The 23,612-nt window shown below is 45.7% G+C and overlaps 2 protein-coding genes across 2 annotated transcripts in view; both read right to left on the reverse strand.

Annotated features, from left to right (window-relative positions):
• LOC110566988 (zinc finger protein 627-like) overlaps positions 1–5,969 on the reverse strand; it is a 29,398-nt gene extending 23,429 nt beyond the window's left edge. The window contains exon 1 of the mRNA XM_012436347.3: positions 5,794–5,969. Within this exon, the coding sequence (XP_012291770.2) occupies positions 5,794–5,796 (3 nt within the window). The 5' untranslated portion in view covers positions 5,797–5,969. The remainder of the gene's footprint in view (positions 1–5,793) is intronic.
• A 15,064-nt stretch (positions 5,970–21,033) lies between these two features.
• Positions 21,034–23,612, reverse strand: part of LOC105706084 (zinc finger protein 627) — a 49,152-nt gene continuing 46,573 nt past the window's right edge. The window contains exon 6 of the transcript XR_010344359.1: positions 21,034–21,161. The gene's annotated coding sequence lies outside the window, so the exon portion shown is untranslated. The remainder of the gene's footprint in view (positions 21,162–23,612) is intronic.

Genomic DNA, 23,612 nt, shown 5'->3' on the forward strand with positions numbered 1-23,612 from the left:
GGAATTATATGGCAGCAATATTCTATAAAGGAATCAAAAGAGAAGAAAAGGAAAAACATGAACTAGCTCAGAGAAGCAGTTTTTCAGCCACAGTTCAGCAGGAAACGCCCCATTCAGGAGGTTAAACAGATTCTCAACTTGGCAGCCAGACTCTGATTGCTGAAACCGAGCCCCCGAGTCGATCACAACCTGGTGATGAGACAGGATCACTGAAGGATTTAACTCTAAGCCGTCAACATGCCTTTCTGTCCCCTCTGCATTGTGTGGCAACACTCTCTCCTTCCAGAACTTCATTTTAGTGCTGGGATTACAGGCGTGAGCCACCATGCCCAGCTTGTTTATTTTATTTTATTTTTAAATGGTGGGGGTAGGGGGAGCTAAGCATGGTGACTTATACCTGAAATCCCACCACTTTGGGAGGCTGAGGTGGGAGGATCACTTGAGGCCAGGAGTTAGAGACAAACCTGGGCGACATAGTAAGACCCTGTCTCTTAAACTACACACACACACACACACACACACACACACACTCTCACACTCACACACCTTCTTCACCACCCCTCAATCACAAAGCTATTTACTACCACTCAGTCACAAAGCTATTGGCTGCTAATTTTATATTTTTATCCTCACGATTTCACCATGAGTAAATATAAAATTAGCAGCCAATAGCTTTGTGACTGAGTGGTAGTAAATAGCTTTGTGGAGAGGCCAAGGCAGGAGGATCATGAAGACAGGAGATTAAGACCATTCTGGCCAACACAGTGAAACTCTGTCTCTACTAGAAATACAAAAATTAGATAGACATAGTGGCACATGCCTGTAGTCCCAGCTACTTGGGAGGCTGAGTCAGGAGAATCACTTGAACTAGGGAGACAGAGGTTGCAGTGAGCCAATATCGCGCCACTGCACTGCAGCCTGGCAACAGAGCAAGACTCCGTCTCTAAATACATACATACACAAATAAATAAATAAAATCAATTAACCATAAATGAAGGGTGTCTTAGTCCATTGTTGCTGCTATCATGAAATACCACAGATGGAGTAATTTATGAAGAACCAAAATATATTTTCCCACAGTTCAGGGGGCTGGGAAATGCAAAAAGAAGTTTCTGGCATTCTGTGACGGCCTTCCTGCTGCATCTTCCTGAGGACAGCAATGCTTTGCCCTCACAGGGCAGAAAGAAGGGCAAGAGGGGACCCTTGTCCCCATTCATCAAGCCCTTTGTAACTATTAATCTACTCAAGACAGGTCAGGTGTGGTGGCTCACGCCTGTAATCCTGGCACTTTGAGAGGCTGAGGCAGGCAGATCAGCTTAGGTCAGGAGTTCAAGACCAGCCTGGACAACATGGTGAAACCCCGTCTTTACTAAAATACAAAAATTAGCCAGTCATGATTGCGGGTGTCTGTAATCCCAGCTACTTGGGAGGCTGAGACGGGAGAATCACTTGAACCCGGGAGACAGTGGTTGCACTGAGCTGAGATCTCACCTCTGCACTCTAGCCTGCACCACTGGGCGAGACTCTGTCTCCAAGAAATTAAAAAAAAAAATCTACTTAAGACAGCAGAGTCACCATCAGCTAAACACCAAAAGGTCATATCTCTAAACAGTGTTGCAATGGGGTTTAAATTATAACCTATAAATTCTGGAAGGGGGCTGGGCGCGGTGGCTCATGCCTGTAATCCCAGCACTTTGGGAGGCCGAGGCGGGTGGATCACGAGGTCAAGAGATCAAGACCATCCTGGTCAACATGGTGAAACCCCGTCTCTACTAAAAATACAAAAAATTATCTGGGCATGGTGGCACTTGCCTGTAATCCCAGCTACTCAGGAGGCTGAGGCAAGAGAATTGCCTGAACCCAGGAGGTGGAGGTTGTGGTGAGCCGAGATCGCGCCATTGCACTCCAGCCTGGGTAACAAGAGCGAAACTCAGTCTCCAAAAAAAAAAAAAACTGAATTGGAAGACACCTAGTTGCTGTCCACTGCAGAATAACCTGCTTGCCTTTTGGAAGGAAGAAAACCCACACTTTTGGTCAAAAAGTCTTCTGTGTTGGCCGGGCATGGTGGCTCACGCCTGTAATCTCAGCACTTTGGGAGGCCGAGGCAGGCAGATCACCTGAGGTCAGGAGTTCAAGACCAGCCTGGCCAACATGATGAAACCCTGTCTTAAAAAAAAAAAAAAAGAAGTCTTCTGTTTTGATTGTTGTTACCGAGGGAATAGAAAAAGCCCTTTGAGCTGGGCGTGGTGGCTCACACCTATAATCCCAGCACTTTGGGAGGCCGAGGCGGGTGGATCACGAGATCAAGAGATCGAGACCATCCTGGTCAACATGGTGAAACCCTGTCTCTACTAAAAATACAAAAAAAATTAGCTGGGCGTGGTGGCGCACGCCTGTAGTCCCAGCTACTCGGGAGGCTGAGGCAGGAGAATTGCTTGAACCCAGGAGGCGGAGGTTGCGGTGAGCCGAGATCTCGCCATTGCACTCCAGCCTGGGTAATAAGAGCGAAACTCCGTCTCAAAAAAAAAAAAAAAAAAAAAAAAGAAAGAAAGAAAAAGCCCTTTGAGTGCGTTCTTTCCACAAAGAATTACTATTTCCATAATGATTGTTTAGTACACAAAAAAATCATCTTGAGTACTTCTAGGTACAAAATGCTGTCCCACAGAAATCTAACATTCATCCGCCAAGTTCACATAACAGGAAACAAATTTATCCACCACCGCAAATTCTCCAACCTACAAAGGAGAAGAACTGAGATTATGCTACATCTTTGTAATTCACCAGTATACTCCACCACACTTACTTATGGAAAAAAAACTCAATTTTTCTGTAACCAAAATGGAAGAGTTATTCCCCCTGTCTTTTCTCCAATAGTATTTTCATGCTAAGACCTAGAATTCCATTTGAAATAACCCAACAGAAAAAGGAGCTGAGAAACTTACTATGCAGGCTCTGGGAAGAAAAATAAGAATTTTTATAAGGAAATACAAGACCAGACTTTTTTTTCTCTAAAACCTACCTTTGGCCGGGCATGATGGCTCACGACTGTAATCCCGGCACTTTGTGAGGCTGAAGCGGGTGGATCACAAGGTCAGGAGTTCAAGACCAGCCTGACCAACACGGTGAAACCACGTCTCTACTAAAAATGCAAAAATTAGCTAGGTGTGGTGGCGCACACCTGTAATCCCAGCTAATCAGGAGGCTGAGGCAGGTGAATTGCCTGAACCTGAGAGGCAGAGGTTGCAATGAGCCGAGATCATGCCACTGCACTCCAACCTGGGCAACAGAATAAGACTTCATCTCGGAAAACAAAACAAAACAAAACTACCTTTTTCTGGCATGTTTTGAAATACTTTATCTTCTCCATCAACCTCTAATGATATAGTGCATTTTACAGTTATTAAAAAACTGAAGCTGAAATGAGTACCAATTTTTTCTCAAGGTGATAACTCCAGGGAGGGGCAGTGCTGAGCTGAAACACAAGTCTGTCTTGAGTGTCAGGTCACATCATCCTATCACTTGGGACATCCCCTCACCTCCACGCTGCTCCCTGAAGTGCTCAGTGACCACCCTTCCAGAAGACACTAAACTATGTGCTTTTCAAGTTCTTGCAACACCGCAATGGGAATGGTTTTCTCCTTTCTGGCCTAGAGAATCCAGAGGACAGAAATTCTTTCATTTTTTCTTTTTTCCTTTTTTTGTTTTTGTTTTTGTTTTTGAGACAGAGTCTTGCTCTGCCACCCAGGCTAGTGTGCAGTGGTGTGATCTCGTCTCACTGCAACCTCCGCCTCTGGGGTTCTAGCAATTCTCCTGCTTCAGAGTCTGGCTCTGTTGCCCAAGCTGGAGTGCAGTGGCGTGATCTTGGCTTGCTGCAACCTCCGCCTCCTGAGTTCTAGCAATTCTCCTGCTTCAGCCTCCTGAGTAGCTGGGATTACAGGCACGCACCACCACGCCTGGCTAATTTTAGGATATTTAGTAGAGACAGGGTTTCACCATGTTGGCCAGGCTGGTCTCGAACTTCTGACCTCAGGTGATCTGCCCACAACAGCCTCCCAAAATGCCAGGATTACAGGACAGAAATATTTTCTGTTTGGTCTCCATTGAATTGGCTGACTCGCCATGTGTGCATAAGGAATGGAAATGGGTTGGAGAACAGAAGGCGTGTCCCCAGTGATTAGTTATTTACAATAATGATATAGGAGAATGCTCCCACCTCAGAGCATCCAGCTGCTCCCTTGGGAGGCCTCACCCCCACACCTCAGGCTGTCCTTTGGGAGGAGTGTCCCAGGGGCTGATATTCTCTAGATTCCGCCAGAGACTTGACAGCTGTGGGTATCTTGGGCCAGCCCCAGGCAGTCCTGAAACCCAGAACCAGGAAAAGGCAGAGGGTGGGCTGAGTTCACATCACGGTAAAGTTTTCAAAGGGGAATCTCAACACAAGAAATTCTCAGAAGGGGTCTGTGCCTAGGGCAGATAAAAAGAGACACAAAGCTTGTTTACAGCAGAGTGTCTGGTGGTTTTTCTCTGAAATGTTCACAAACACAAAACATTTTTTTTTTTTTTGAGACAGTATCTCACTCTGTCTCCCAGGCTGGAGTGCAGTGGTGCCATCTTGGCTCACTGCAACCTCTGCCTCCCAGGTTCAAGTGGTTCTCCTGCCTCAGTCTCCTGAGTAGTTGCAACTACTCAGGCACATGCCACCATGCCTGGCTAATTTTTTTGTATTTTTAGTAGAGACGGGGTTTCATCGTGTTAGCCAGGATGGTCTCGATATCCTGACCTTGTGATCCACCTGCCTCCACCTCCCAAAGTTCTGGGATTACAGGCGAGAGCTGCCGCGCCTGACCACAACACAAATCTTTTAAAATATTTTTAAAAGGGCCATAGGTCAGGCACGGCGGCTCACGCCTGGAATCCCAGCACTTTGGGAGGCCGAGGCAGGCTGATCACGAGTTCAGGAGTTCGAGACCAGCCTGGCCAACTGGTGAAACTCTGTCTCAACTAAAAATAAAAATTAACCAGGCGTGGTGGAGGGCGCCTGTAATCCCAGCTACTTGGGAGGTTGAGGCAGGAGAATCGCTTGAACTCAGGAGGCAGAGGTTGAAGTGAGCTGAGACTGGGAAATTACACTCCAGCCTGAGCGACAGAGCGAGACTTCGTCTCAAAAAAAAAAAAAAAAACTGTCCTCTGAAAAAATAACAATTAAAATACTGCCTATGTTTGAAATAGCCTGAGGGATGAAGAGGTGTGGACTGAATAAAGGAAATCAGTGTTATGAAATGCGGAGAGGGATCAGGAAATCCCAAGATTTGCCGCCAACCTTAGGAGAAAGTAGCCTCGGGACCACAGTAGTGAATTTGAGACCCTGCTTCACATATATTTGAAAAACTCAGATAAAATCGGAAGCCCCTGATGAGAAAGGAGGAACTGGGGACCCCGCAGCCTACCACTCTTCCCACACGAACCCCATACTGGAGGTAGGGTTCCCCCATGACCCTCCTGTGGTTCCCGCACAATCCGGAGAGATGCGGGGCGGCGGGCGCGGAGCGGCCTAGACAGGGCGCTGGGGCCGCAGGCGTTCTGCAGGGACGGGACAGAACCGCTCAGGGTCCCGGTTGCCGACCCAGCCACACCCTGAGGCCTGAGGGGAACCAGGGTCGAGCTGCACCAGGGGGAGTTGAGTCCGAGACTCCGGAGTCACCCACGAGGAGGCCGGGGTTCCGCCACAGCAGGTTCCTGCCGGTTCCAGGCAGCCCCACCCCCTTCTCGGGACCCTAGCTCCCGCACACTCACCATTTCCTGGCTTCCAGGTGTCCCAGGGTCCTCCCTACGGCTCCTGCTGCCAGTACGAGTCCCAGTGCGACAGAGGATGCTACAGACACGTCTGCGGGTGTCTTTCAGCTACAGAGTAGAAGCCGCGCTTGGTGGGCTGAAGACACCCGCACCCTCTTCCCCGCAGAGCGCCTGATCCACAGTTCTCACGACCCCGCCCCATGGCCCTGATTGGATAGGGTTCCGGGTCCCGCCCCCTGGAGACTGAATGACGGAAGAGATCTCACTGTGCTGAGTGGAGCCAGATGAAAAGGTTCCAGACACAGCTCTTGGCTGGCGGGCTTCCTCCCAGCGCAGTGACCCCACCCTTCCTAGAGAGAAATTTGCACTTAAGCAGAATTTCGTGATTGTACTCAATGTCACTTCCTGTTTCTTTCTCCTGGACTGGGGATCACAAGTGTGTGCAGGGAATCCCAGACTCACTGACCAGTGGCGCCATCTCCTGGCCTCAAAGCAGGAGGGCAGCCCAGGCCACAGGGGCCACACTGCAACATGACAGGGAGCCTGCTGTCCTCCAGGAATCTGGCAAGAGGCTGCTGGTGACAAGGTCAAGCCTTTCTCCCACCTGATCTCTCAATCTGCTTATTTTCAAGAAAATAGGGCCGGGGACGGTGGCTCACGCCTGTAATCCCCGCACTTTGAGAGCCGAGGCCCGCGAATCACGAGATCAGGAAATCTAGACCACCCTGGCCAATATGGTGAAACCCGATCTCTATTAAAAATACAAAAACTAGCTGGCGTGATGGCGCGTGCCTGTAGTCCCACTTACTCAGGAGCGTGAGGCAGGAGAATCCATTGAACCGGGAAGGCGGAGGTTGCGGTGAGCCAGAATCGCGCCACTGCACTCCAGCCTGGAACAGAGTGAGACTTCGTCTTAAAAAAAAAAGAAAAGAGCCGGGCGCGGTGGCTCACGCCTGTAATCCCAGCACTTTGGGAGGCCGAGGCGGGTGGATCACGAGGTCAAGAGATCAAGACCATCCTGGTCAACATGGTGAAACCCTGTCTCTACTAAAAAAATACAAAAAATTAGCTGAGCATGGTGGCGCGTGCCTGTAATCCCAGCTATTCAGGAGGCTGAGGCAGGAGAATTGCCTGAACCCAGGAGGCGGAGGTTGCGGTGAGCCGAGATCGCGCCATTGCACTCCAGCCTGGGTAACAAGAGCGAAACTCCGTCTCAAAAAAAAAAAAAAAAAGAAAGAAAGGAAAGAAAAGAAAAACACATCGACAACAGAGTAAAATTGTTAAGTGCATGAAAAAACTGGACTTATATGGCAGCAATATTCTATAAAGGAATCAATAGAGAGGAAAAGCAAAAACATAAGCTAGCTCAGAGAGGCAGTCTTTCAGACACAGTTCAGCAGGAAAACCCCCATTCAGGAGGTTAAACATATTTCCAACCATAGGTGCCAGAGTGCTGAAATGGGTCCCCAGAGGCCGGGCATGGTGATTCATGCCTGTAATCCTAGCACTTTAGGAGACCAAGGTGGGTGAATCACCTGAGATCAAAAGTTAGAGACCTGGCTGGCCAACATGGCGAAACCCTGTCTCTACTAAAAATACAAAAATAAGCCAAGGGTGGCCGTGGGAACCTGTAATCCTAGCTACTCAGGAAGCTGAAGCAGGAGAATTTCTTGAAACTGGGGGCGGAAGTTGCAGTGAGCGAAGATCACGCCACTGCACTCCAGCCTGGCGACAGAGCAAGACTCTGTCTCAAAATAAATAAATAAATAAAAATAAATAAACAAATAAATAATTATTTTAAAAAAGTAAAAGCCACATCCCTGGGTGGAGATTTAAGATGCTAATGAGAGGTGACACATGAACAAGGATGTGCAGCGACTGTGCATGTGCACCCAGAAAACCACCCAGAATGTGCTTACTAGGAACACCTCTTCCCAGCCCCTTGTGAATAGTCATGTGAGATTCCCATAAAAGGAATCTCCCTAGTGCCACTGTTTGCTGTCTCCTCCTTATGAGCAGCCTGCCCTGAATCCTCGCTCTCTCTCAGGATATACCATCTGTTCTGCACTTAACTTTTAAAATACTCTTTTTTGTTTGCTATAAATTGCCATACATTGCATCTCCTTTTCTGCGTGTCTTGTTTGAATCCTTTGAAACTACAAAGACAACAAGCAATGTCTCACAACAGCATCAACAACCAGATCAGGAGAGAAAGGTGAGGCAGTAAGTAAGCTATGCCTGAGCATCAAATCTAAAGGTGACATCAGAGGCAAAGCAAGTGTGGAAACAGGTCCTTCACGGACAAGGGAAAAGGACAAACAGTGTTGAGGACAAAGAGGGATTGAACCAAGGACTGCTTGATATGCTGGTAGTCCAGTGGGGTCTTTGCGCTACTGTGGGTCCCCACTCTTTTAATGCTGCTAAACTACAGATAAAATACAATTTATCATCTTAACAATTTTTTTGTTGTTTTTTGAGATGGAGTCTCACTCTGTCGCCCAGGCTGGAGTGCAGTGGCACGATCTCAGCTCACTGCAACCTCCGTCTTCCAGGTTCAAGTGACTCAACTGCCTGAGCCTCCTGAGTAGCTGGAATTACAGGCGTGCACCACCATACCCAGCTTATTTTTTTATTTTTAGCAGAGACGAAGTTTCACCATTTTGGACAGGATGATCTCGAACTCCTGACCTCAGGTGATCCACTCGCCTTGGCTACCCAAACTACTGTGATAACAAGCATGAGCCATCCCGCCTGGCCCATCTTAACAATTTTTAAGTGTAGAATTATTGGCTTTCATACATTCATATTGGTGTGCATCTATCACCACCATCCATCTCCAGAACCCCTTTGATATATTGAAACTTTATGGCCATTAAATCAAAAGCCTCCATTACCTACTTGCCCTGATTCTGCACAATCACCATTCTACTTTCTTTATTTGACTCCTCTGGGTACCTCATGTAAGCAAAAACATTTTGGGTCTGAAGTTTAAGGAGTCTATGTCTGGGGAAAGGTTGTGAGAAATCAGGTGGCCTGACCTTATAAACTATGTCTTTATGTGAATTGACTACTTTCTTTCTTTCTTTTTTAGATGGAGTCTTGCTCTGTCCCCAGGCTGGAGTGAAGTGGCGCAATCTTGGCTCACTGAAACCTCCACCTCCTGAGTTCAAGCCATTCTAATGCCTCAGCCTCCTGAGTAGCTGGGAATACAGGCACCCGCCAACATGCCTGGCTAACTTTTGTATTTTTAGTAGAGATGAGGTTTCACCATATTGGCCAGGTTGGTCTTGAACTCCTGACATCGTGATCTGCCCACCTCAACTTCTCAAAGCGCTGGGGTTACAAGTGTGAGCCACTGTGTCCAGCCTAGACTATTTCATTTAGCATGTATTCGAAGTTCATCAATGATGTAGCATTTGTCAGGCTGCCCTTCCTTTTTTTTTTTTTTTCTTTTAAATGGAGTCTCACTCCGTCACCAGGTTGGAGTGCAGTGATGCTTTCTGGTTCACTGCAACCTCCACCTCCCAGGTTCAAGTGATTCTCCTGTCTCAGCCTCCTGAGTAGCTTGGATTACAAGCACCCACCACCATGCCAGCTAATTTTTTTGTATTTTTGGTAGAGATGGGGTTTTATCATGTTGGTCAAGCTGGTCTTGAACTCTTGACCTCAAGTGATCCGCCCCTCTCGGCCTCACACAGTGCTGGGATTACAGGCATGAGCCACCGTGCCCGGCCCTGCCCTTCATTTTTAAGGCTGAGTAATATTCTATGCTATGCATATACTATGTCTTGCTTATTCATCCATCTGTCAATATACAGGAGAGTTGCTTCCACATTTTCCCCCTTGGTAAGTCATGCTGTTATAACCATGTGTACAAATACCCAGTTCCGGCCCCTCTTTCTATTCTTTTGGTTATATTCTCAGAAGGGGAAAATGGTGGATAATGTGATTTCCATTTTTTCAATGTAGTCATTATTTGCAATACAGTTTTCAATAATATTTGTCACGTTTTGCATTTCCACCAATAGTGTACAGGGGTCCTCATTATTCCACATTGTTGCCAGCATGTTACTTTGTTGTTCTTAGACAGAAGCAAACTAATGAGGGTGAGGGGATGTAGATGCCATTGTGGTCTTGATTTGCATGTCCCTAAACCATGAGTGATGCTTAACATCTTCTTTACGTAATTATTGTCTATTTGTATATCTTCATTAGAGAAATGTCTATTCAAGTCCTTGATCCATTTTTAACAGGGTTTTGCTTTATCCACCAGGGACTCCTAAAACAAAATGACATAAGCTGGGTATATTAAACACCTAACATTTGGTTTGTGTACAAGAGAATGTGAACTTCAAGATTAAGGTGATAGCAGATTCAGTGCCTGGTAAGGGCTAGCTTCCTTATTCAAAGGCTTTCGTCTCACTGTGTCCTCACTTAAGAGAGAGGAAAATGTATCCAGGTATCCAGAGAACCTTATAGCCCCATTCCTAAGGACTCTACTCTCACGATCCCAACTAATCCTAATTACCTCCCAGGGATCCTATCTCCTCATTACATATATTAGGGAGTAAGGTTTCAAAATATGAATTTCAGGGCTGGGCATGGTGGCACATGCCTGTAATTCCAGAACTTTGAGAGGCCGAGGCGAGTGGATCACCTGAAGTCAGAAGTTCAAGACCAGCCTGACCAAAATGGTGAAACCCTCATCTCTACTAAATAAAAAAAAAATTAGCCAGTCTGGTGGCTCATACCTATAATCTCAGCTCCTTGGGAGATTAAGGCAGGATAATTGCTTGAACCCAGGAGGTGGAGGATGCAGTGAAGCAAGATTGCACCACTGCACTCCAGCCTGGGCAACAAGATTGAAACTCTGTGTCAAAAAAAAAAAAAAGTCCGAGTGCCGTGGCTCATACCTGTAATCCCAGCACTTTGGGAGGACAAGGTGGGCAGATCATTGGACGTCAGGCGTTCGACACTAGCCTGATCAACATGGTGAAACCCCATCTCTACTAAAAATACAAAAATTAGTCTGGCGTGGTGGCACACACCTGTAATACCAGCTACTTGGGAGGCTGAGGCAGGAGAATCACTTGACCTGGGAGGTGGAGGTTGCGGTGAGCTGAGATTGTGCCATTGCACTCTAACCTGGGCGAAAATAACAAAAAACTCTGTCTCAAAAAAAAAAAAAAAAGAATGTTAGGAAACAAATAAAGAAGTAATTTTCTACCTGCACCCCAAATTTATGACCTCACATGCAAAATACATTCATGCCATTCCAACAGCACCAAAAGTCTTGACTTGTTTTCGCATACTCTGAAGCTTCAAAGTCTCATCTAATCATCTGACTCCAACACGGGTGAGACTTAAGGAACATTCATCCAGAGGCAATGTTCTTTTCCAGCTAGGAGCCTTAGAAAACAAGCCAGTTATGAGTTTCTAAAACATAATAATGGCGACAAGAATAGGATAGGCACACCTATTCCAAAGGGGAAAAACATAAGGAGAAAGATGTCACACTTCCCAAGCAAAACCAAAACTCAGGAGTGTAAACTTCATGAGATTTTCAGGCTGCCAAGTAACCTGCTTCAGTTCAATACTCTGCCTGCGAGCACACTGGCACCACAGCTGTGTACCTGCAGCTCTGTTAGACATCAGTCAGGACCCCACGGCTTTGGGTGGTACTAACTCCAGAGCTGTGGGTTCAGTTCTTTTTCCCTGTTGAAGCCCAAACAATGCTTTCCACTGTTGATACTCAGGAGTCAACACTAATTATCTCTGAAGGGCAATGAAGGTCCTCCTTCCTGTGACTTAATATCAGACATTCGGCCAGGTGTGGTGGCTCACACCTGCAATGCCAGCAGTTTGGGAGACCGAGGCAGGCTGATCATTTGAGGTCAGGAGTTTGAGACCATCCTGGACAACATGGTAAAACCTTGTCTCTACTAACAATACAAAAAAAAAAAAAAAAATGACTGGGCCGGGTGGCAGGCACCTGTAATCCGAGGTACTCAGGAGGCTGAGGCATGAGAATTGCTAGAACCCAGGAGATAGAGGTTGCAGTGAGCCAAGATCATGTTGCTGCACTCTAGTTTGGGTGACAGAATGAAACCCTGGCTAAAAAAAAAGCCAGGCAGGGTGGCTCATGCCTGTAATCCTAGCACTTTGGGAGGCCCAAGCAGGCAGATCATCTGAGGTCAGGAGTTCAAGACCAGCCTGACCAACATGGTGAAACCCCATCTCTACTAAAAATAAACATTATCCAGCCATGATGGCATGCTCCTGTACTCCTAGCTACTCTGGAGGCTGAGGTAGGAGACTTGCTTGAACTTGGCTGTAGTGAGCAAAGATCATGCCACTGCACTCCAACCTGGGCAATGGAGAGAGACTCCATCTCAAAAAAATAAATAAATATAATTTAAAAATTAAGAAAATACTATGAGACATTCACAGCTGAGTAGCTCTATGAAACCTCCCTGTAAAATGGAAAATAGCCAATAACCTTCCTTCATTTCTTCCTATCACCTTCTGTTTCAGTTCAAAGTGGCTGCGTTATGGCTCAAGTGGCTGAATAGGCCTATGGTTCACTCCTGTACTAATAATCCAATCAAAGTTGCCCTAGATGCACTCTTTACATTCTCTTTCCAACATGCTTTTTCATCTGTGTAATATAGATACATTGAGAATTTTCCAAATCTGTAAGTTCTACTTCCTTCTTACTAACATCAAAAAGTCAATCTCCATCACTTCTCTCTTCTTACATTTTACTACACACAGTCAAGAAGAACCCTGCTGCTTCTTCAACACTTCCTAGAAATATTACAAATTCAGTATCTAATTTCCTCACTTGCCAATTCTACATTCCACAGAACACTAGCACAGGAGCACAGTTCACAAAGTTATTTTTTTTTTTATGGTACAGGAAGGATCATCTTTACTGCAAAAACATTATCTTCAATTCCGTCTGAGGCTTCTATTCCCTTTTTTTCTTTTTTTTTGAGAGGGAGTCTCGCTGTGTCATTCAGGCTGCTCACTGCAACCTCTGTCTCCGCTTCCCGGGTTCAAGCAATTCTCCTGCCTCAGCAGGTGTACCACCCTGCCCAGCCAATTTTTGTATTTTTACTAGAGACTGGGTTTCACCATGTTTGCCAGGCTGGTCTTGAACTCCTGACCTCAGGTGATCCACCCACCTTGGCCTCCCAAATTGCTGGCATTACAGGCATGAGCCACCATGCCCAAACGAAGTTTGAGTCTTCATAATTGCAGATGCTTTAGTTAGAAACATTATTGTAGGAAAAGCTGTATTTTCTTTTTCTTTAAATCATCAAACACATCTTGCAGTGGTTTTGGCCATCTTGTTATCTCTCTGGTGACCTGGAGGCTGTGTTTTCTCAAAGGAAATTTTCAAATACTTGTGCCTATTGAAAAGACGCTGCAGATCTTTCAAGCGTCCAAGTTGATCACGGTGCCTCTTCCCAATCTTCTGGATCATCGTCATCATCACCACTGTAGACAATTTCAGCAAATCTTTGAGTTTCTTGTTGGAAGTAGTTTTTCTTTGCCATTCTGTTTGTTCCTCAACATTGTACTCAGTTATCTCAGAGAAAACCTGAGTGTAAATTATCTTCCATCACCTAAGACATTCCTGGCCAGGTGCAGTGGCTCACACTTGCAACCTCAGCACTTTGGGAGGCTGAGGTGGGAGAACTGCTTGATGCCAGGAGTTTGAGGTGAGCCTGGGAAATAGAGTGAGATGCTGTCTCTACAAAAAATACAAATATTGGCCAGGCATGGTGGTGTATGCCTGTAATCCCAGCTACCTGAGAGGCAGAGTCAGGAGAATCACTTGAGCTTAGAAATTTGAGGCTGCAAGCCAGGTGCAGTGGCTTACATCTGTAATCTCAGAAATTTGGGAAGCCAAGGTGGGCAGATCACGAGGTCAAGAGATCGAGACCATCCTGGCCAACATGGTGAAACCCTGTCTCTAATAAAAATACAAAAATTAGCTGGGCGTGGTGGCACATGCCTGTAATCCCAGCTACTCGGGAGGCTGAGGTGGAAGAATTGCTTGAACCCGGGAGGTGGGGGTTGCAGTGAGCTGAGATTGTGCCACTGCACTCCAGCCTGGCAACAGAACAAGACTCCATCTCAAAAAAAGAAACAAACAAAAAGAAATTTGAGGCTGCAATGAGATGTCGTCACTTCACTGTACTCCAGCCTTGGTGACAGAGCAAGACCCTGTTTAAAAAAAAAAACAAAAAACAAAAAAACAGGAGGGGCAGGGTGTTGTGGCTCATGCCTGTAATCCCAGCACTTTGGGAGGCTAAGGTGGGTGGATCATTTGAGGTCAAGAGTTCGAGACCAGGAAATGACAGTATTTCAGAGATACAGAAACAACACAAGGCCTTACCACATTCTTTATTTACATTCACAGTTCCTCTCCAGAGTAAATTCTTTCATGTATCTAAAATAAACAAGGACTAACAAACCGTATTCCATGTTCCTTACAGTTATGAGGTTTATCATCAGCGTGTCACACCATGTGCCTTGAAGTGATTGAGAGAGAAAGGAAAGGCTCCCATGTTCCTAATGTAAGGCCGGTCGCCTCGCCGGGAGCTCGGACACCCCACCCCCTCGCCGGGAGCTTGGACACTCCCCCTCCCTCACCAGGAGCTCGGACACACCCCCTTCCCTTGCTGGGAGCTTGGACACACCACCCCCCCGCACTGGGAGCCCGGAAAAGAAGCCCCGCCAGGATCTAACTGATAGCATTTTGTCCCATCCGGGCCCCACTCCCCACCTAGCATTTTGTCCCATCCGGACCCCACTCCCCGCCTAGCATTTTGTCCCATCCGGGCCCCACTCCCCGCCTAGCATTTTGTCCCATCCGGGCCCTACTCCCCGCCTAGCATTTTGTCCCATCCGGGCCCCACTCCCCGCCTAGCATTTTGTCCCATCCGGGCCCCACTCCCCCCCAAGCATTTTGTCCCATCCGGGCCCCACTCCCCGCCTAGCATTTTGTCCCATCCGGGCCCCACTCCCCGCCTAGCATTTTGTCCCATCCGGGCCCCACTCCCCACCTAGCATTTTGTCCCATCCGGGCCCCACTCCCCGCCTAGCATTTTGTCCCATCTGGGCCCCACTCACCTTGGGCACAACCAATCAAACGCCTCCACTCCCTATAAAACCCCACGGCTGAGAGAAGTCCGGGCGACTTCTCCAGCCCCCCCGTCGGACTGCAGAACCTCGCCCGGGAGCCGAATAAATTCACATTGGATATTCTTATGCTGGCCTCAGTTTCTTCCTTTTAAACTCGGAAAGAATGCAAGAACCCTTACACCTAACATCATTGTTTATCTCAAGTGTGAGCTCCTTCATGGTTTCAGAAGGTACTGAAAAAGTAAAAGGTTTTTTGTTTTTTGTTTTTTGTTTTTTGAGATGGAGCCTCGCTGTCACCAGGTTGGAGTGCAGTGGTGTGATCTCAGCTCACTGCAACCTCTGCCACTTGGATTCAAGCAATTCTCTACCTCAGCCTCCTGAGTGGCTGGGATTACAGGCACTCGAGACCACACCCAGCTAATTTTTGTATTTTTAGTGCAGATGGGATTTCACCATCTTTGCCAGGTTGGTCTTGACCTCGTGATATCCACCTGCCTCAGCCTCCCAAAATGCTGAGATTACAGGCTTGAGCCACCATGCCTGGCCTACATTCTTTTTTAAGCCAGAGTCTTGCTGTGTCACCTAGGCTGGAGTACTGTTGCACCATCTTGCTCACTGCAGCCTCTGCCTGCCAGTTTGAGCAATTCTCATGCCTCAGCCTCCCAAGTACCTGGGATTATAGGTGCCCACAACCATGCCTGACTAACTTTTGTTATTTTTAGTAGAGACAGGGTTTCATCATGTTAGCCAGGCTGGTCTCAAACTGCCGACTTCAGGTGATCCGTCCATCTTGGCCTCCCAAAGTGCTGGGATTACCTGCATGAGCCACTGTGCCCAGTCTGGACTACGTTTTTTATATCCGTACAACTTTTCTTTGTTGTGAGTCCTTTCATGTCTTTGAAAGGAACTGTAGTAAGGCCAGAAGGCTTTCCCACACTCCTTATACTCAAAGTTTCTCTGCAGTGTGGGTAATTTTATGTCTACAAAAAGCAATGGAATAACTGAAGGCTTTCCCACATTCCTAACATTCATAACTTTTCTCTGCAGTATGGGCAATTTTATGTCTATGCAAGGAAGACTGATAAGTGAAGTCCTTCCCACAGTCCTCACATTCATACAGCCTCTATCCAGTGTGAATTCCTTTATGTACTTGAAGTGCACTGAAATATGTGAAGGCTTTCCCACATTACTGACATTCACAGGGTTTCTCTCCAGTGTGAATTTTTGCATGCATTTGAATGGAACCGGGACAACTAAAGGCTTTCCCACATTGTTTACATTCATACGGTTTCTCTCCAGTGTGAGTCCTTTCATGATATTAAAGGGAATTAGAACATATGAAGGCTTTCCCACACTGCTTACATTCATAGGGTTTCTCTCCAGTGTGAGTCCTTTCATGATACTGAAAGGAACTGAAAGAAGCAAAGGCTTTCCCACAGTGCTTACCTTCATATGATTTCTCACCAGTGTGAATTCTTGCTTGTTTTCTAATGGAACTGGGACAACTAAAGTCTTTCCCACATTGACTACATTCATAGGGTTTCTCTCCAGTATGAATTCTTGTGTGTGTTTGAAAGGAAGAGGAAAGACTAAAGGCTTTCCCACATTGCTTACATTCATAGGGTTTCTCTCCACTGTGAATTCTTGCATGTTTTCGAATGGAACTGAGAAAACTAAAGGCTTTCCCACATTGCTGACATTCATATGGTTTCTCTCCAGTGTGAATTCTTGCATGTCTTTGAATGGAACTGGAACGACTAAAGTGTTCCCACATTGCTTACATTCATACCACTTCTCCCTGGTGTGCCTTCTTTGATGTCTATGAAAGTAACTGAGAAAATGAAAGGCTTTCCCACATTCATTACATTTATATGGCTTCTTTCCAGTATGAGATCTTTCATGTGTGTGAGATATAAACTGAGATTATCAAAGGCTTTCCCACAAATACATGTATAAGGTCCATCTCCACTGTGTATTACCCTGTGTCTTTGAACAGTTTGGAGAGAAATGAAGGTTTTTTCCCATTCCTTACAATCATAGGCTTTCTCTCCAGTGTGAGGCTTTTCATGCATTTGAAAACAGTGGAGACAGCTGAAGGTTTTCACACACTGCTTATGTGGCTTCTCTCCATGTTCCCGACACTCATATGGTTTGCGTCCAGTGTCAGCTCTGATGCAGCAATTCAGAGATGAATGATCCATGTTGCCTTCTGCATACACACTGCTTTCACATGGTTTTACCCCAGGAAAAATCTTTTTGTTCATTATAGCATCTGGAATCAGGCTGAAAGTTTCTCCACATTGACCATCTTTGCATTCACAGAGTCTCTCTGCTACAGGATTTCTATAAGAAATAAGAAGCACATTACAAAGGGTTTGTTGATAAATAATTTTAAATTTGTTAGCAGGCATTTGATTTACAGATTTTACATTATCATGGAAAATGTAGGCTTTACGCCCTGTCTGAATTGTTTGAAAGTGAGTGGACTGAATTCTTTGCAAAGGGGCTCCATTACAGCTATTATCAAAAGAACAATGGTACTAGGTGATTTATTTTTCCTTTCTTTCTTTTTTTTTCCCCCTGAAACAGAGTCTCTCTCTGTTGCCCACACTGGAATGCAGTAGTGTGATCACAGCTCACTGTAGCCTCCACCTTCCAAGCTCAGGCAATCCTCTTACTTCAGCCTCCCAAGTAGCTGGGATTATAGGCATGTGCCACCACACCTGGCTAATTTTTTTTTATTTCTTGTAGAGATGAGCTCTCACAGCATTGCCTAGGCTGGTCTCAACCTCTTGGGCTCAACCAATCCTCCCATTCACACTCTCAAAGTACTGGGATTGCAAGTGTGATCCACCACATCTGGCCACTATGGAGTTTCTTTTTTTTTCTTTTTTTTTTTTTGAGACGGAGTTTCGCTCTTGATACCCAGGCTGGAGCGCAATGGCGCGATCTCGGCTCACCGCAATCTCCGCCTCCTGGGTTCAGGCAATTCTCCTGCCTCAGCCTCCTGAGTAGCTGGGATTACAGGCACGCGCCACCGTGCCCAGCTAATTTTTTGTATTAGTAGAGACGGGGTTTCACCATGTTGACCTGGACGGTCTCGATCTCTTGACCTCGTGATCCACCCGCCTCGGCCTCCCAAAGTGCTGGGATTACAGGCTTGAGCCACCGCGCCCGGCCTATTTCTTTTTTTTTTTTAAGACAGGGTTTCATCATGTTGGTCAGGCTGGTCTTGAACTCCCGACCTCAGGTGACCCACCCGCCTTGGCCTCCAAAGTGCTTGGATTACAGGCGTCAGCCACCATGCCCAGCCTGGAGTTTCTTTTCTTTTCTTTTTTTTTTTTGAGACGGAGTTTCACTCTTGTTACCCAGGCTGGAGTGCAATGGCACGATCTTGGCTCACCGCAACCTCCACCTCTTGGGTTCAGGCAATTCTCCTGCCTCAGCCTCCCGAGTAGCTGGGATTACAGGCACGCACCACCATGCCCAGCTAATTTTTTGTATTTTTACTAGAGATGGGGTTTCACCATGTTGACCAGGATGGTCTTGATCTCTTGACCTTGTGATCCACCCGCCTCAGCCTCCCAAAGTGCTGGGATTACATACGTGAGCCACCGCACCCTGCCCTAGAGTTTCTTAATGATGCTTCCAAGGCAACTATTTTGCAAACAATGAATGTCTATGTCACATTTAAGTACATATTTTGGGAGAAGACATTCTAAAAATTAACAAATTTGGAGCTGGGCTGCTTCACTTAGTTTGCTTGTTCCTTAAACTTCCATCGGGCACAGTGGCTCATGCCTGTAACCCTAGCATTTTGGGAGCCCAAGAAAGGAGGATGGCTTGAGTCCAGGGGTTCAGGGCTACAGTGAGCTATGATCATGCCACTGCACTCTAGCCTATGTGACACAACAATCCCTGTCTCAAATAAAGAAATACATAAGTAAACAAATATATAACTTCTTTTCATTCTTACATTATCTCAAGGGACACTGTTTTATGTTGTAAATGCAAATTACCTTGGATTTCTCCTGGAATCTTTGTAATGATCTTCAATGTTCTCATTTTCCCATTTTATTCCTAAAATGTAGACCCATAAAAGTCATCATAAATTATTACAAAATTATAGAAACATTTTTAGATTCTATGTACATAGGACACTGTGGCCATGCCTGACATATTCAACAAAGTATTACTGACCCTTGAACAAAATGGGTTTGAGGCTGGGGGCAGTGGCTCATGCCTGTAATCCCAGCACTTTGGGAGGTGGAGGAGGGCCAATCACCTGAGGTCCTGAGTTCAAGACCAGCCTGACCAATATGGAGAAACCCTGTCTCTACTAAAAATACAAAAAATTAGCCGAGTGTGGTGGCAGGTGCCCGTAATTCCAGTTACTCGGGAGGCTGATGCAGGAGAATCGCTTGAACTTGGAAGGTGGAGGTTCCAGTGAGCTGAGATCGCACCATTACACTTCAGCCTAAGCAACAAGAGGGAAACTTCGTCTAAAAAAAAAACGGGGGGGGGGAGCTTGAACAGATTCACTCATATGCACACTTTTACCACCCTCTGCTATCTCTGAGGGAACAAGACCAACTGTTCCTCTTCTTCAGGCTACTCAATGTGAAAACAACGAAAAGAATTCCTTTAGGATCATCCACTTAATCAACAGTCAATGTTTTCACTTCCTTATGATTTTCTTGATAACATTTCTTTTCTCTAGCTTACTTTACTTTAAGAATACTATATAGGCTGGGCGTAGTGGCTCACGCCTGTAATCCAAGCACTTTGGAGGCCAAGGCGGGCAGATCACCTGAGGTCGGGAGTTCAAGACCAGCATGACCAACACGGTGAAACCCCATCTTAAAAAAAATAAAAAAATAAAAAAATAAATAAATAAGAATACTATATATAATCAAGCAAACAGGCCAGGCATTGTGGTTTATATCTATAATCCCAGCATTTAGAGATAAGGTGGGAAGACTACTTGAGGCCAGGAGTTTGAGACCAGCCCAGGCAACACAGAAAGACACCAACCCCCACAAAAAAATAATTTAAAAATCAACCCAGCACAGTGGCACTTGTCTGTAATCCTAGCTACTCAAGAGTCTTAGGAAGGAGGATTGCTTGAGCCAAGGAGTTTGAAGTTTTAATGAGCTATGATCATGCTCCTACACTCCTGCCTGAGTAACAAAGTGAGACACTGTCCTAATATATACTTACACATACATACCAACATACAAAATATATATTAATTAACTGGTTATGTTATTGAGAAAGCTTCCAGTCAACAACAGGCTATTAACATTTTTTTAAACAGAGTTTCTCTCTTGTTGCCCAGGCTGGAGTGCAGTGGCACAATCTCGGCTCACTGCAACCTCCACCTTCCAAGTTCAAGTGCTTCTCCTGCCTCAGCCTCCTGAGTAACTGAGATTACAGGTGCCTACCACCACACCTGACTATTTTTTTTTGTATTTTTAGTAGAGATGGGGTTTCATCATGTTGGCCAGGCTGGTCTCCAAATCTTGACCTCAGGTGATTCACCTGCCTCGGCCTCCCAAAGTGCTGGGATTACTGGTGTGAGCCACCACACCAGGACAATATTTAACTTTTTATAGAGTCAAAAGCCAGACCATCGACTGTGCAGAGGTTAGGAGTCTCTGGCACCCACTTTGTTCAAGAGTCTATTGCATTCCTTTCGTTTTGAGATGGAGTCTCACTCTGTAGCCCAGGCTGGAATGCAGTGGCACAATCTTGGCTCACTGCAACCTCTGCCTCCTGGATTCAAGCAATTCTACTGCCTCAGCCTCCCAAGTAGCTGGGACTACAGGAATGCATCACCATGCCAGGCTAATTTTTGTATTTGTAGTAGAGATGGAGTTTCATATATTGCCCAGGTTGGTCTCGAACTCCTGATCTCAAGTGATTCCACCCACCTTGGCCTCCCAAAGTGCTAAGATTGCAGGTTTGAGCCATCGCACCTGGCCAGTCTGCTGTATTCCCTACCATGTTCCAAATCACTGAACAGTGTAGATGACCAAGAACAACTTGTTCTTCAATTGATTCAGTGAAGAAATGTCATCCTTACCTAGGGACGCCAGGTTCCTGATGGTTTCCTGCATCACATCTCTGTACAGATTCTTCTGGGAAGGATCCAGAACAGCCCACTCCTCCTGGCTAAAGTTCACAGCCATATCCTCAAAGGTTATTGAGTCCTGAAACATCCCACATGGTAGAGGAGGAAGGTTAAGACTGACTGGTAGAGGAGGAAGGTTAAGACTGACAGCACTAGGAATCTACACTCACTTTAGAAGAAGTTCACACAATGCTATAGACTCCACAAATTTATCCAATGACTTGATCATCAGACTTGTCCTCTGTCTATACTCACTTTCACACACACACACACACACACACACACAAACACACAAACTCTAGGCAATAAGCATCTAATAAGTGACCTTGGTACATAACATTTCACATGTTCTGTCAGCACTTGTTACCTGGGTGATTTAGCCCATCCTATGTGATTACAATAAGAGAACAGCTGGGAGCTGGTAACTGGGTTTTATAGACTAAATGTAATAAAGTGTAACAAAAGGCTAATGAAATGTATTTCATCATCCTAAAGGAAAAATTTTATTAGGTAACATAAAAGAATGAAATATGGGGAAAGATTGTACCCATTCTTCTAAAGAACTGCATGTCAGTTGGGTGCAGTGTCTCACACATACAATCCCAGCACTTTGGGAGGTTGAGGTGGATGGATTGCCTGAGGTCAGGAGGTTGAGACCAACCTGATCAATATGGTAAAACCCTGTCTCTACTAAAAATACAAAAAAATAGTTAGACATGGTGGCGCACACCTGTTGTCCCAGTTACTCCGGAGGCTGACGCAGGAGAATAGATGAACCCAGGAGGCAGAGGTTGCAGTGAGCCAAGACCGCACCACTGTATTCCAGCCTGAGTGACAGAGTGACACCCTGTCTCAAAAAAAAAGAACTGCAGTCACCAAGGTGTCATCTCTCATGAATATTTATAAAATTCCCTAAATCATTAAAACAGTCCTCTTAGTAGTCAATAAAAGCTAACAAAACTAATAGAAATGCTAAAAATCCTCTAAACCAGAAAGGGACAGGTTACATAACATATATGAAGGATTTTGAAACTATAATATTCAACACACCATACACTGACAGAGAGATGAACAGAAAAAGAGAATAGGCTGAGTGCAGTGGCCTATTCTACCATTTTATTTTATTTGCAAATATTATATTTATCTTATTTGCAAATATTATCTTTGTATACTCCAATTTGTCCTGGGACTATGAAAAGTCTGAAATAAGGCTCTCTTCTGTTTCAACTACACTGAAACCTAACTGGGGTCAAAAATTGGCAGGGACAACATAAAAAGGTAGTCAACGGGCTGGGCACAGTGGCTCATGCCTGTAATCCCAGCACTTTGAGAGGCTGAGGAGGGTAGATCACGAGGCCAGGAGTTCAAGACCAGCCTGCCCAACATGGTGATACCCCGTTGCTACTAAAAATGCAAAAGTTAGCCAGACATGGTGGCCTTCACTTGTAATCCCAGCTACTTGGGAGGATGAAGCAGGGAAATGCTCAAACCCAGGAGGCGGAGGTTGCAGTGAGCTGAAATCGTGCCACTGCACTCTAGCCTGGGCAAAGGAGTGAGATTCCATCTCAAAAAAAAAAAAAAAAAATGTTGTCAACAAAAAGCCTGCAAGCATGTGGAAAAACAGTCTATGACTGAGACAGAATAGACCATCTAAGACCCAGAAAAACTACCTGGAGAGAAAATTACCTTCAGAAATTAGGGTAATCAAAAGCACTCTGGTATCCTGGGGAATTGAGAAAGCCCCATGCATGCCCAGGAAATAAATTTCTAGAAAAAACCTGAGCAGACCCTAACTTTTGGCACTGTCTGATCTCTAGGCTCAGTTCAGCAAAAATTGGAGGCTAAAGCAGAGGTTTAAACAGTCACTCTCAGTGCTCAAAGAATGCTGCATGACACAGCCATCCACAAAGCCTGGAAGAGGTCAGGTTTGGGTCTGTTTTTTTGTTTTTTTTTTGTTTTTTTTTTTTTTTAATTTTTATTTGTTTATTTTTTATTTTTTTATTTTTATTTTTATTTTTTTTGAGATGGAGTTTCACTCGTTACCCAGGCTGGAGTGCAATGGCGCAATCTCGGCTCACCACAACCTCCGCCTCCTGGGTTCAGGCAATTCTCCTGCCTCAGCCTCCTGAGTAGCTGGGATTACAGGCACACGCCACCGTGCCCAGCTAATTTTCTGTATTTTCAGTAGAGACGGGGTTTCACCATGTTGACCAGGATGGTCTCGATCTCTTGACCTCGTGATCCACCCGCCTCGGCCTCCCAAAGTGCTGGGATTACAGGCGTGAGCCACCACACCCAGCCTTGTTTGTTTATTTTTTGAGACAGAGTTCCACTCTTGTTGGCCAGGCTGGAGTGCAGTGGTGCAATCTCGGCTCACTGCAACCTCTGCCTCCCTGGTTCAAGGGATCCTCCTGCCTCATCCTCCTGAATAGCTGGGATGACAGGTGCCCACCACTATGCCTGGCTAATTTTTGTATTTTTAGTAGAGATGAGGTTTCACCATGTTGGCTGGGCTGGTCTCGAACTCCTG

This window comes from Aotus nancymaae, unplaced genomic scaffold (assembly GCF_030222135.1).
Source record: "Aotus nancymaae isolate 86718 unplaced genomic scaffold, 86718_ANA_hifiasm-v0.15.2.pri h1tg000028l, whole genome shotgun sequence".
Classification (NCBI taxonomy): domain Eukaryota; kingdom Metazoa; phylum Chordata; class Mammalia; order Primates; family Aotidae; genus Aotus; species Aotus nancymaae.